Here is a 14,398-nt window from a genome sequence, read left to right as displayed (position 1 = left end):
GTCTATTACCTGAGTATCCTTTAAACCTTAATAAGGAAAAGAATTCCCTTCATTTAGCTATCCAACACTGGGGAGGAAAGCATATACGAATTTATTTGCTTTCAGGTCGCAGACTATCCGGCAACGCTTGCTTCCACAATGGATCATAACTCAATATTCTATAATTTTCCGCAGCTCCCTATAGAAATGCCAAGTCTTAGGAGTAGGTATGACAAAGCCAATTATTTTGTTAGTTGAATGTATTAAAAAGAAAATTGTATATGTTGACCAGAAGGATGTTAGGTAGTAGATAACTCGTGATGGCATCACCATTGTGTTGTAATATGAGGTCAGGTCTAGCCCCGGCCCTCACTGTGCGTTTTTGCTAATACAACACCGCCCAGATCTCTATTGGGTAACTTTAACCGTGAAAAAAGAGGGATGACATATCAATCTACACTGCCAAGAGGTACCAACTACCAAGGAGCAAAATACAAGTCATTGGAATTTGAACATAAAGAAATTACAAAATTAAGCAGAACACGTACGTGATTGTTCGCCTTTTATCTTAATACATAACTCTTGAGGCAAAAGGTGAATAATGAACACTGTATTATCTACCTTGTAAAAACAAAAAATTCCTAACAACAAGAGTATCAATAATAAGGTCTCTCTATTGTGCATTACAAAGACAATAAATTCCTCATTAGCAGCTCAATCTTTAACTTATTTGACTATTACATATAACAAGAACCACCACCGTCCCAACAGTCATTTTCATCTGTTATTTTAGTAATTTTGTTTTTGCTCCCTACTTCCTCATTTCTCTTTGCTTGCATTTGAAGGTATAACAAAGGATGAGCTATCACCATGAACAACCAAATTTTGGATTAGCTGAGGTGGGATATCTCTATTTTGGCTCCCAATATCGTATGAAGCAAAAGGAGGATTATAATAATCGACGAAATTCGTTGCTTTCAGGATAGGGCTATCTTGCCTGCTTAAAGATCTTGACTTGTTGTTGTCAACTGTTTTTCTTATGCTTAATGATCCACATTGTCTAGGTTGTGTTTGGTAGAAAACTTTTGAAACAACTAATTCTCCATCCTTTTCCTCCTCATTTTCACCTAAGTGATATTGGTGCATTACCCAATTAGTCTTCTCAGGCTTTCTTTGCCTACCATAGTTTGTGTAGAGTACCAAAATTTTCTTGTAACCTTTGAGAACTCCACCTATGTAAACTGGCCTGGTTTTGCCTGTTTTATGCCATCTTGTTTCTCCACCATCAATTTCAGTGTGGACCTTTCGTCGTTTTCTAGTCCCCGTTGTGTATGCCTTTGATGGGCGGTGAAAGAAATGACGCACTTGACCATCCTTGTTCACCCCTGCATGCAGTAGCGTATTCAGGATTTTTAGTCAATGAATGCAAATAGTACAAAATTCTAACGTATTCGCAACTTCTTTGGGGTAATAGATGCAAATGGAGTGTATATAGATTAATTACTCTATATCCTTGCTCAGCCCTACGTATAGATTATAGTGCATGCAAACAGTAGGAATGAATGTTTTCTTAGAAAATGATAGAATTTTTGAAAGAAGTTGGAACAGTCATAATAGCATAAAAGTTCCAGTATTTAGAGGTAATGGAGCCAATCATACTTGACAATTCATCTTTTATAGTATTTCCTTGTCTTCTTCTTCTTTGCAATAATTAATTAAGTCATCTAACACTTGATTATAAAAATAAAAAATAAAGTACTGAACAAATCATATTCATATTAATTAACTTGCTGATAAACGACTCCTTACATATATTCTTTTCAGTAGTCACAGTAAGAATAAAGAATTTACTTGATCTATATATGGTAAAAGGCATAGCATAATACCTTACGTCAAGCCAGCTTGTTCCTATTTCATCTAATTGGATTCACCATCTTATGAATCGCTCATTGCTTACCGTAAAACTGATCTAGTTTAATATGAAATAATCACATAAAAATCTTTACAACACGTTAGTTAATTTCCATCTATATATATATTCCATGTTACCAATAATGTGTATTATATAGAGTTACCAGCAATAATTACTTTTTAAGCGACTTGATTATGTAAATATTAATTTCTTATACCGTCAATGCATAGAACTTAAACTCATGTATAACCAACATCATATTTTGTATAAGACTCCCATAATTAAGACACTCCATTGACATTGGTATTTTGGAAACTCTAGCAAGAATCTTTTATCTTTGCTGATTTATATAACATGAATATCTTTTTGCCAAATAGGTAACTTAGCTCCCTTAACCAAGTATTTTCCACTTTTGGATCATTGAAGAAAGAATGAAATTCTCAATCCAGTTGGCACCCTCAACAGCCACTAATAAAGGGTGTTTTTGTTAGTAACAACTCCTCAAACCAAGTGACTAAAGGACATGAACTTGTAGAATAAAAAGCCAGAAAAGGAGGAAAAAGCAAGAAGATATTAACAGATTTTCATGGCGTGGAGTTTCCACAAAAAGAATGAAACAAGTTTAGAATCCAAATGCTATAAGCAATTAACTTTTGCAAGCAAACCGTCTCACTTGGGAAATTTCCTAAACCATCAGTAATTAATTTTGACACTTAGCACAATATTACATACAGAGTTATCCCTACTGATTGAAGATTTCACAAAAAATTGAATCAAGAAGAAAACGAAAAGATTCATACTTAGTAAAGAGAAAAATTGCCTAAATTAGGAATTTTTTTAATTTAACAGTGAATAAGCGTGTCCCACTCTAATAACAAATCCGAATATAAATCCTGAAAGGAATAAAATCCGGACAAGAAAACATCAAATCTTCTAAGTTTATCTACTTTCATTTTTGTTAATTGAAATATGTGATTTTACACTCTTCATGTGCGAGCTTGCTCAAATTAATTGTCGGCACCAAGCCCGGATAAAGAAGGAGGATTGCAGTAGATTGACAACAACTAGTCTACTTAACTTGGTCAATTTATGATGAATTCACACATAGTACATAATACGTTATTGTAAACAGATGATTTTAACAAGAATAAAATGGAAAATTACCAGGTAGTTTCTCAGGATGAGTGTAGCAAATGCCATTTTCGCCATCAATAGTCAAAATGAATTCATCAATAAGGGGATGAAGTTTAAGGGTATCTGAAATGACCTTTGCTTCCAAATGCTCAAGAATCTCATGGTCCGATGGATCAAACTTCACTCCAGCTGGTAGACCAGGCAAATCATGTATTCCTCTCTAGTAGTAAAAATTTTGTTTTCATTACACACTCAAAATAAGTAGAAAAGAAAATTGCACCTATTAATAATTTAGTTCATTTATAGAACAATTACTGTTCTTGATAAAAGAAAATTAATCATCATTAATATCAAATACCTGATGTTCAAGCTCTATGCTATGTCCACACGAAGGGCAAGTAATGATTCTAATTTCATGATCAACTTTTGAAGTGATCATAACGTTATTTTCATCTGACGGAGGAGCTGATATTATAATTGGGAGAGCTGTTTCACTATTGGATTGACTGCACCATGTCATATTTGCTCTTGCTTATGCACACATCCCAAATTAATTAATTAATTTGGTCAATTTCTTTCTCCTCTCCGAGCTAAGCAAAATCCCAATAAAGGAAAGAAAATACATATGTAAGGTGTAAAGACAAGGAGAAAAATAATTAATTAAGCAGAAATTAAAGGAATATAGTTAAATAAATAAAAAATTCTTCTTTCATGTTCGTTCTTGATGTTGGGAAGGAATTGAGCTCTCTTACTTTTTGTAGTTTCTCTTCTTTTCTTTGCTGGAACTGTTCCAATACTAGCTGCTGAGTTAAAACCCTGAAAGAGAGAGAAAGGAGAGAGAGAGAGAGGAGGAAAAAAGGTCAGAAATATCTGTGATAGGAACAAACTAATTTGGAATTAATATTTTTTCTTGAGATGAGAAGAAAAGGTGAGAGGGGAAGAAAAAAGAAAAAAAGAAAAAAGAAAAGTAAATCAGTTGCTTGGATGTCAAGTTTGGTTATGTTTATGTAAATACACATGTACCAGAATACACTAGTACTAGAGAATAAATTAAATACAGTTTTTCTTACTAATCATTGATTCTTAATCTATATTTTATCCATATATAACTGTAGAACCAAAGTATAATTAACAGTTTTGAAGTCGCTTTTCTTACTATTCTTTGATTCTTAATCAATATTTTATTCATATATAACTGTAGAACCAAAGTAATTAAATTAATAAATGATTTATTAACTTAACCTATTGGTATTAAGAATAGCATGGAGTATAGAAGGGAGAAGGAGAAATACTTGGAGGACATTTCACCTCTTTTAACAAGAAGAAAGAGAGGGCTTTAGCTGCAGTGTCAACCTGGAGTGTTCTTAAAGCTATATATATATATATATATATATATATATATATATATATATATATATATATATATATATATATATAAGAAGATAGGTTTGGTATATACATATATATACGTACCAACAAATGTGAAAGTAACAAACGCTGAATTTCAACCTAACTTGTATTTTCTACTCTTTCTTTTCTTCGCGTAACAAACTAACCCGTACCTCACATTTTAATTCCAAACATTACCTTCTTCTAATTTTTGTGTAACAATATTTTATGTATAAATAATTTTTTTTGAAATTTATGCTAGTGTAATAGAATTATGTTCTCTTATATAGGTGACAGGCTAAAGGATGTAGGAATTGCATAGCGGAAGAACAGTAGAAAAATTCTTATTTTTTCACATTACACAAACTTGTAGCAGCCGACACGTTTAGGATATTTTTATAAGTTGTCTATTCAAAACGAAGGTCATTATATAATTATGAAACTAAAGCTTATCAGAGAAGCCACGCAACGCGAAGCTTAACGAGGAAGCTTTAGTCTTTAGGGTTTTTCTTTAACGTATGGACGAGGGTTTCTTTAATTTGCGGGGATAATGTTGAGAGACTCAAACGTTTGTTATTCTTAGAATTTGTAGTGTTAAATATGTCATAACATTTATGAGTAGAAGAGCATGTCAATAACGGTATATTTGAAAACTTTAATCTTGAACTAAATAAAGAAATGTGTCACAGGAATAGGGGAAACATGTTGACGTTGTGGACTTTGATTAGTCTCTCTCCATCATTCAAATTTTGTGGAATATTGTCCGCAAATGAATGTTGTGGGTTTGATTTTATATTGCATAGATAATTCTGTCACGAACTTTACTTGTAATTTGGTCCATTATTGCGTAGTATTATAACAAGAAAATAAATTTAGCCTTTTGTTAACTTTCCATGTATTAGCTCTCCTAATTTTCAAAAGAACTTCTTTTAAATCACTTCTAATAAATGCACATGAGGGATGTATAGTAGGAATTAACTCGGCTGTAGTGAAAACGGAAAATAGTAGCGCAAGAACAAAACATAAACGAAATTGTATTCTTCAACGCTAGTTGCATATAAGGGAACCTAATTATATTACACTAGTGAGTTTGCCGCTCTTCGCGCGGTTGTACAAAAAATTAATGACTCGATAAATTTTCTATAAATTTAGTCCAAGTACAAGTAAAGTTACAATTTGTATGCATACAAAAATTAACTCAATACATTGATTTACGAATATAAATATTTTTTTCAATAAGCTGCAAGATTGTTGTCCATATCATATTATAAGATGTTTAAGATAAAGTAAAGTGGATAGAAAACTTAAGACTATTGTCCGTCAAGATCTAGTTTCAAAATTGATCATCATACTTTTAAGTTTTCGGTAACACTTGCAAGTTCGTTATTTATCTCAGAGGAAAGTTTAAGAAAGAACCTTTATGTTTACTTTCTTTATTAGGGTAATAAGCTGTTCCCTCCCAAAAGAAAAGCATTACTTAAATTCTAAAAATACCTAATTACTTTTATATGCTTATTAATTATTTTAAACTAATAGAAGCCACCATATATTACACAATCAATAAAATCTCTTTTTCTCTAATTTTTCATCTCTTGAGGAGCAGCAAATCAAATACCTCGTTATAGCAATGGCATATTGTCACCTCTACCATACATGTTGAAGTAAGCCAACTACGGAAAAAAAGAGAAGAAAATATATCAAGGTTATAGTAATTTGTTTACATTTGAAATTTATAAATTCTCGATACGTTATACAGTTCTGATCTTATTGAGAGTCTTAAATTATTGTGTAGTTGTACAGATCTGTGCTGAGTCAGCATGTAACTATACACTGTTAGTTGTAGTAGTTATACAGTAGTTATACAATTAGTCTAGTTATATTAGCTGTCATACGTATAATGTTGAGATAAGCAGAATATCATTTCACATTCTATTCTTTACTCTCTCTCTCTCTCTCTGCTCTCTTAGAACTCTCGAGAACCTCCATTGGAGGTCTTGCATGAGCTTGATTTTTCCAGTTTCGAGCTAATCTCAATATGGTATCAGAGCCCGGTTGAACGTATCTACTCGAAGTCTACCGGAATTCCTCTTTCAGTATCTCAAAATCTCTTTTTCCCTTTCGTATACTAGGGTTTTTAGATTCCTCGATTCATACTGTAATTTTCATATGAATCGAAGATTTTCAGTGAAATCGATCTATCTACTCACAAAGTAGGTTGATATATTGGTTAATTTCATCGATTAGACCTTCTCAAATGGCCATCAATCAAAGCGAAGAAACAACGCCCAATACGACCAGAAATGACCAGCCGATCATCGATGCGAGCAGTGCTCTGTACATTCATCATTCGGACAGTCCTAGAGTAATGCCAGTGCCGGTTCCATTCGATGGAATTAGATATAGGTCTTGGAGAAGAAGTGTATTACGAGCTCTATCGATCAAAAATAAATTAGGGTTCATAAATGGGGAATGTAAGAAACCTAGCCTTAATTCACCTCAATTTTGCCAATGGGAGAGATGTGACGATATGGTGACCTCTTGGATTCTCAATTCCCTCATAAAAGAGATCTCTAACAGTGTTGAGTATGTTAATTACTCAGTCGAGCTATGGAGGGAGCTGGAAGATCGATATGATCAAACAAATGAAGTGAAGTTATATCAAATCCAAAAGGAGATCAACGACCTTGTTTAGGGCTCATTAGACATCACTGCCTACTATACACGAATGAAGAGACTGTGGGAAGAATTAAACACACTGAATGCTAAGTCTCAGTGCAACTGTGTTTGCACGTATGGATCAAAGGAAACGATGCATAAAGCAGAACAGGATCGACGACACATTCAATTTTTGATGGGCTTAAATAAGGTCTATACAATAGTGCGAGGAAGCATTTTGATGGTGAAACCTCTACCGTCTTTGGCACAGGCTTTCTCTCACCTAATACAATAAGAGAAACAAAGGGAATTCAGGCCAAGTAATCAACTGAATCTCGAGTCTACTTCACTATATGTGAATGCCACATCTACACAATATCAAAATCTATTCGGAGCTAGGAACATCAAAACACACTACACTGCAAACAACAGAGGTTGCCCATTCTGTGACTATTGCAAGAAACTGGGTCACATAAAGGAGAAATGTTACAAGTTACATGGGTATCCCCAAGGCAACTCATACAACAATCAGAATTTTAATCGGGCCAATTCTTAACAGTTCAATAAGAATAACAGCTCAAATCAGACTCAGGGTCACAAGTTCAACAGAGGAAAAGGAGTTGTGGAAAATGTACATGGAGTTCTATCTGATTTACTTCATGAGAAGAAAGATGATTCAGTTGCACATGATGAGAATCAAAATGTCAACCTAACAAGAGATTAGTATGGGCAGATAATGAGTCTGCTGCAGCACTTTCAGACAGGCAACACAGGAGGACCCTCCGGCAATGCCAACATCACTAATGTTGTTGTCAATTTCGCAGGTATTGTAGTCTGCACCTCTTCTATTGATTTTGACAAACCATCATGCAAATGCTTTGAATCAAAGTTTGATCTTTGGATCATAGACTCAGGAGCATCTAACCATATGACTTTTAATAAGACAACACTTAGTAATATCACCACTCTACCATATCCTTTATTGATTAGCCTACCAAATGGATATAGGGTGAAAGTACTTGAATTTGGAGATGCGATACTCATTCCTAAAATCATCCTACACAAAGTCCTCTATGTTGCTTCTTTCAAATACAATCTAATCTCTGCCCACTCTTTTGCAATGCATCTTAAATGTATTATGCTCTTCACTAATGCATTGTGTCTATTACATGCCCCTTCAGTGAAGAGGCCTCAGGTGATTGGTAGTAGTAGGGAGGGACTATACTATCGAGTCTAAAGGGTAAATGCACTTTCTCAAATTCTTATGTATCAGGTTCTTGTTGCAATTGTTTTTCCTTTACTAGTGTAAATAGTGAAGGCTTCAGAAGTCCTACTCATTCATATCATCATTCATCAAATGTAAATACATCCACTCACAATAATAAGAATGAGTCCTCAGTTGTGTTTGATAAGTATGATGTGAATCTCTTCTTGGTCATGTTCCCTTTATCAAAACGAGAGGAATATCCTCAATACCTGTACTTTTCTCACCTAGACAATCATTTATCTGTTCAATTTTCCCTATGGCTAGACAAGCCAGACTTCCATTCCTACAAAGAATCAGTACCTCTACCCAAATATTTGAGTTGATGCATATTAACATATGGGGTCCCTACCATGTCAATACTCATGACAATTACAAGTATTTTCTCACACTAGTGGATGATTTCAGTAGATCCACTTGGACACATTTATTAAGCTGTAAGAGAAATGCTCTTCAAACCCTCAAGGCCTTTACAACCATGATTGAAAATGAATTTAACACCTCTGTTAAGACCATCAGATCTGATAATGGGCTGGAGTTTACCAATCATGAAGCTACCATATTCTACCAATCCAAAGGCATCATTCATCAGAAAACTTGCCCCTACACACCACAACAAAATGGGTAGTGGAAAGAAAATACAAGTATCTCCTAGAAACTGCTAGGGCACTTATGTTTTAATCCAAATTACCAACTAGATATTGGGGAGAATGTATTTTGACAGCCACCTACCTAATTAATAGATTGCCTACCACCTACCTAAACAACAAATGCCCTTTTGAGCTTTTGTACCATAAGAAATCCAATTATTCTCACTTGAGGAGATTTGGTTGTCTTTGTTACCCTACTACACCTAAAGTACATAGGGATAAATTTGAGCCCAGAATAGCTCCTCATGTCTTCATAGGATATCCTTTTGAGACAAAAGGTTACAAAGTGCTAAGCCTAGCTACTAGGAAGATACACATCTTTAGAGATGCCATATTTCATGAAAATATTTTTCCTTTTGCTTTGAGTTCCAAGAATGTTTCCCCATACAGTATTTTCAAATCAGTCACATTTCCTGCTTGTATTGAAAGTAAAAATGCACTTCCTGATGTTCAAGGTGCTGTATATATCACATCTCCAGGTTTGCACCAATACCTGAATTCTCTCATGTTAATGACACTTCAACATAATCTAATAACTCATCCTCTTATAACCCTGTTCATGCATCTTCTTATGAGGCTGCTGACCTTAGTTCACCCACATCTAATCAATCAGAAATAACTACAATCAGAAAGTCCAACAGAACACACAAAACACCTAGCCACCTCAAAGACTATATCTACACCCTTCTTAACAGAACCCAACCTACTACTTCTCAATGCTCACCTTCTTTAAATGCACTATTCTCCAATCATAATTACATCAGCACTGATGCTCTATGTTCTGAAAGTCAGCACTTAGTGACAAGTGTTTGCCATGATAGTGAGCCATCCTCATATGGAGAGGCAACATTTAATCCTGCATGGCAGGCAACCATGACACAAGAATTTGAAGCTCTTCATGCCAATCATACTTGGGATTTAGTTCCCCTATCTGCTGGAAAGCAGGAAATAGGCTGTAAGTGGGTCTACAAAGTTAAGCATAAGGCAAATGAAAGCATTAAAAGATTTAAGGCTAGACTAGTAGTAAAAGGCTATACTCAACAGGCAGGGATTGATTACACAGAGACATTTTCTCCTGTTGTCAAGATGACAACAGTTAGAGCCTTGATTACTGTTGCAGTGAAGAAAAGCTGGGACGTATTCCAACTTGATGTGAATAATGCGTTCCTTCATGGTGACTTGTATGAGGAAGTATATATGGAGGTGCCACCAGGTCTTTTGATTGATCAGTCTAGCTCACATAAGATGGTTTGCAAACTAAACAAATCCTTGTATGGACTGAAACAAGCCAGCAGGCAGTGGGACATCAAGCTAACTGAGGCCCTGTCATCAATGGGGTACAAACACTCTGAGGACCTCATTCCCCACTGTCTTTGTAGCAGTGTATATTGATAATATTATCATCACTGGTATTGATTCAGTAGAGATAGCCAACTTGAAGGATTTTCTTAATAGACAATTCATAATCAAAGACTTAGGGAGACTTCACTACTTCCTAGGCTTAGAAGTTCTTTACAACCAGATGAAGTTCTCATCTCTCAAAGATAGTTTGCCTTAGACTTGTTAAAGGAATATGACTGCTTTGCATACAATAACTTATCTTCTCCCCTTGATCCTACTCTGAAATTAAAGGCCAATGAAGGGACTCTGCTGCCAGATCCCACATATTACAGAAAACTAATAGGCAAGCTGAACTTCCTAACAAACACCAGACTTGATATAGAGTACAACGTGCAGCTCCTCAGTCAATTCATGCAAGCACCTAGAGACACACACTTGACTGCAGCTTTCCACCTTCTCAGATATCTCATGAAGGATCCCACACTAGGGATATTTTTCTCCAATAGTGCTGATTGCTCCATATCTTCATATTGTGATTCTGATTGAGCAGCATGTCCTGATTCCAGAAGATCTATTACTGGCTACATTGTTCTAGTATGAGATAGTTCTATTAGCTGGAAATCTAAGAAACAAGACACCATTTCCTTGTCATCAGCTGAAGCTGAATACATGTCTCTTAGAAAAGTTGTTAGAGAACTAGTGTGGCTGAACAAGTTGTTTGAGGAACTTACTATCCCACAGTCCAGTCCTATTGTTGTCTTTTGTGATAGCCAATCTGCCATCCACATTGCTCACAACCCTGTGTTCCATGAGCGGACCAAATATATTGAGGTGGATTGCCATTTTGTCAGGACTAAACTCCAGGAAGGTGTGATTTCTCTCCATCATGTAGCAACTAATGATCAGTTGGATGATATCCTTACTAAAGGCAGAAGGAGAAAACTTTGCAAATTTAGAGAGAGAGAGAGAAGAAAGAAAGTGCTCATCGTTGTTATTGAGAGTCTTAAATTATTGTGTAGTTGTACAGATTTGTGTTGAGTCAGCATGTAACTATACACTATTAGTTGTAGTAGTTATACAGTAGTTATACAATTAGTCTAGTTGTATTAGCTGTCATACGTGTACATGTACATATATACACATTTTGCAATAATGTTGAGATAAGCAGAATATCATTTCACATTCTATTCTTTACTCTCTCTCTCTCTCTGCTCTCTTAGAACTCTCGAGAACCTCCATTGGAGGTCTTGCATGAGCTTGATTTTTCCAGTTTCGAGCTAATCTCAATAGATCTCCTAACAAACAATAAGAAACAATTGTCTTGCCAATAGGATAGGCTTCATACACTATAGCACATATCTGAGTATCATTAGCTAAAGACCACTTTCTTGAATTTCAAATAGCTAATTTTACAATAAAAGATGTCACTTTCTAGCATAAGTATGTCACACTCCTTTTCTACCCTAAAAGAATATGTGTGTTATTGTTGTGGGTTAAAGAGATTTTTCAATTAAAGTGACAAATTTGAGTAGGGATTATTTTATTTACAGAGTCGCCGCTTGAAATTGATTTTTGGTGTTCCAAGTCATCTTTTATTTGAATCCCTAGTCAAAGGAAAGTTTGACTCTATTATTATTGGTCTACAAAAACAAAGCTCGAATAAGGAATTCTGTTGACCGGAGTGAAGGTGTAAGGCATTCCCCGAATTCTGTGGTTCTAGCACGGTCGCTTTATTAACTATATTTCACTTATATTATTTTTGGATAAACTGTGTTTTATTGGTTTTCATGTTTTATCTATCCGCTTTTATTGGTTGATTATTCATAATTAAGGAATTATCTTGAAACGAACCATGTGTGTGTATTCGTTTGTTTGGTGTCACGCGTACGCGTACACAATTAAGAACACTTTATTATTACTGAGATTGTTTCGTCAAAGTTGCGTGGACGCATACCTTGCCTTTATTTTTGGAAATCATAACTATGTCATGCGGACGTATACATGATCACGATAATAGATTTAAGAGCGCGCCTAAAGCATACTATCGCATTCAATAGTCATTTCTTAAGTTTGAGATAATTGTGAGGCATGGTTATGAAATTATTATGGAAAATAGTATGATCTTATTGATAAAATTAATTGTCTAATATCAAATAACACTAAGCAAAGAGTCGGAGATCACTATATTCTAGCAACATTACTGGAGTTATTAATTGGACTATATTATTAAAATATTGGGTAAACATGTTATCAATTTCTACGGACCCTACATAATTGAATTCCTTCGGCCCACATACTTTCAAAACCAAGCAAGTATTCTTAAGTCAAAATCTGATTTTAGTCTTGTATCCAGTAACTCAAATGGGCCCAACTTCAAATTAAATCACACGACACACTTCAAATTTACAAGAAAAGGCGTTGACCCACCAGTAAAACACCAAACCAATCTTCGTGAATTCTAAACCAAGTTCAATTACAATGAAACCTTATTCACCTGATTTATTTAACAAATAACTAGAAACACACAAATAGAATCTAAAGCCATAACTATTACCACTAGATTGCAGTTGTAAAGCTAATAAAGAGAAACTGGAAATTAGTATAGCATCACAATAGTTTTTCAAACTAAGAACAAATCAACCCATAAACATATAAACAGTGCACCGGTAGTGTGAGCTCAACAACATTAAACATCACGCCATGCACGAAATAAAGATCAAAAGTAGAAATGAACCTTGAGTGAAGTAATTTCAAATTTGCAATACATAGAGAAACTCTATAAAGTTCCAATAGCAGCTAGTACAACAACACTAGACACATGATTGAAAACCTTGTTTGAACCACGAACAGATCTACGAACTACGACCTTGGCGGCGACCTCAAACTCGGCTGAACGGGAAGACAAAGTTGGACCTTTGCCGCGTTTATGGGTGTATTTCAGAGGGCTAATGGTGCTGCATTTTTTATTACTTTGGGGCTGGAATTTGCTGGTGTTTGATGCTATTTTATGGCTGTATTCGGCTGATTTTTTGATCTTTATGTGGTGGTGATTTTAGCTATTTTTTTAGATGGATTTTGGGTATTAAAGGAGATGATTCGTGGGGGAAAAGTTGCTGCAATTTCGATTGTTTTAATGGAGTTTTTGGCTGGATTTACTATGACTGAAACTACTGGTTTGGATGGTGTACTTAGGCGGTGTTGGTGACTAGATTTTGGCTAATTTTTGGACTGTTTTGAAGATGGAATTCGAGACCACCCGTGGGGTGTTCATGGCTGATCTTTTTATGAAGGAGGAGACATGTGGGGAGTTGTGAGTGGGGACAAGCATGGGGGATAAGGAAAAGTGGAGTGGGGACAAAGTGTGGGGGACAAGCATGGGGGGACAAAGAAAAGTGGGGTGGGGACACGCGTGGGAAGATGGGAGCGCGAAAGATGGAGTGAGAAGTGAGGTATTGGTGAGATGAGTGAGAAAAAATTCAAGCATAGTAAAAAATTAGGTGCTCACAGCATGCCCCTCTTTTCTTGAAAACACGAAGAGTTTTCAGGCAAAGAAAAGATGAGCGATATGACTAATTTTTGGCTATACCATCATTCAAAAGGGAAGAGATAAGAGAAAAGAGTGTGACCGGGTCTTGGTTATGGACAACCCACATATCCCGGGTTACAGGGAAATAACGCCGCGTATAGTTCAAGGAAAAAGGATAAAATGCTGAGTTGGAGAGTCGAGTGAGGTTCTGTCGAGGCTTCGGTTTGTAGTCCAGTTATTACATCAAAATCAAAAGAAAATAAACAAACCTATCAGCTATGAGTTACAAGATTCCTATCTATAAGTCTTCTAAAACTTGATTTGAGTCTTGACTGGTTCTTCATGCAGATTCTGATCTGAACCTTGATGCTTGCTAACTGCATGTGCTAGTTCATTCTTCTACGACTTCTTCTAATCAAAACGTGAAATGTAATGCTCGTGACTTCAGTCGTATTGAGCAGTCTATATCCTTTCCATCTGCTTCTGCATTGGGATTCACTTCTCTCTCTTTTTATTCATTTATTTTGGATTGAGACTTGTTCTTTTGT

At 35.4% G+C, this 14,398-nt stretch overlaps 1 protein-coding gene across 2 annotated transcripts; it reads right to left on the bottom strand.

The window, feature by feature from the left end:
* Positions 1-462: 462 nt before the first annotated feature.
* Positions 463-4,611, bottom strand: LOC107811159 (NAC domain-containing protein 73-like). Of its 2 annotated transcripts, XM_075234936.1 has the most exons (5): positions 4,499-4,611; positions 3,778-3,841; positions 3,384-3,615; positions 3,056-3,245; positions 463-1,364 (listed from the first exon to the last, which is right to left on the bottom strand). In XM_075234936.1, the coding sequence occupies exons 3-5, from the start codon at positions 3,543-3,545 to the stop codon at positions 799-801; spliced, it is 918 nt and encodes a 305-aa protein (XP_075091037.1). In that variant the 5' UTR covers positions 3,546-3,615; positions 3,778-3,841; positions 4,499-4,611; the 3' UTR covers positions 463-798. The 2 variants fall into 2 exon arrangements, with proteins under 2 accessions (XP_075091037.1, XP_016491525.1); XM_016636039.2 differs by lacking the exon at positions 4,499-4,611 and having other exon boundaries at positions 3,778-3,934.
* Positions 4,612-14,398: the final 9,787 nt, after the last annotated feature.

This window comes from Nicotiana tabacum, chromosome 17, assembly GCF_000715075.1.
Source record: "Nicotiana tabacum cultivar K326 chromosome 17, ASM71507v2, whole genome shotgun sequence".
Taxonomy (NCBI): Eukaryota; Viridiplantae; Streptophyta; class Magnoliopsida; order Solanales; family Solanaceae; genus Nicotiana; species Nicotiana tabacum.
Note: the sequence above shows the minus strand (reverse complement) of the source record. Positions and strands in the feature narration are given on the sequence as shown.

What these genes read in the sequence shown, in the direction of transcription:
- LOC107811159 (XM_075234936.1), bottom strand. Translation starts at nt 3,545, where the DNA reads ATGACATGGTGCAGTCAATCCAATAGTGAAACAGCTCTCCCAATTATA. An exon ending in GCATAGAGCTTGAACATCAG is followed by an intron (nt 3,246 to 3,383) that starts GTATTTGATATT and finishes TTTTACTACTAG; the next exon opens with AGAGGAATACATGATTTGCC. An exon ending in TCATCCTGAGAAACTACCTG is followed by an intron (nt 1,365 to 3,055) that starts GTAATTTTCCAT and finishes TACTGCATGCAG; the next exon opens with GGGTGAACAAGGATGGTCAA.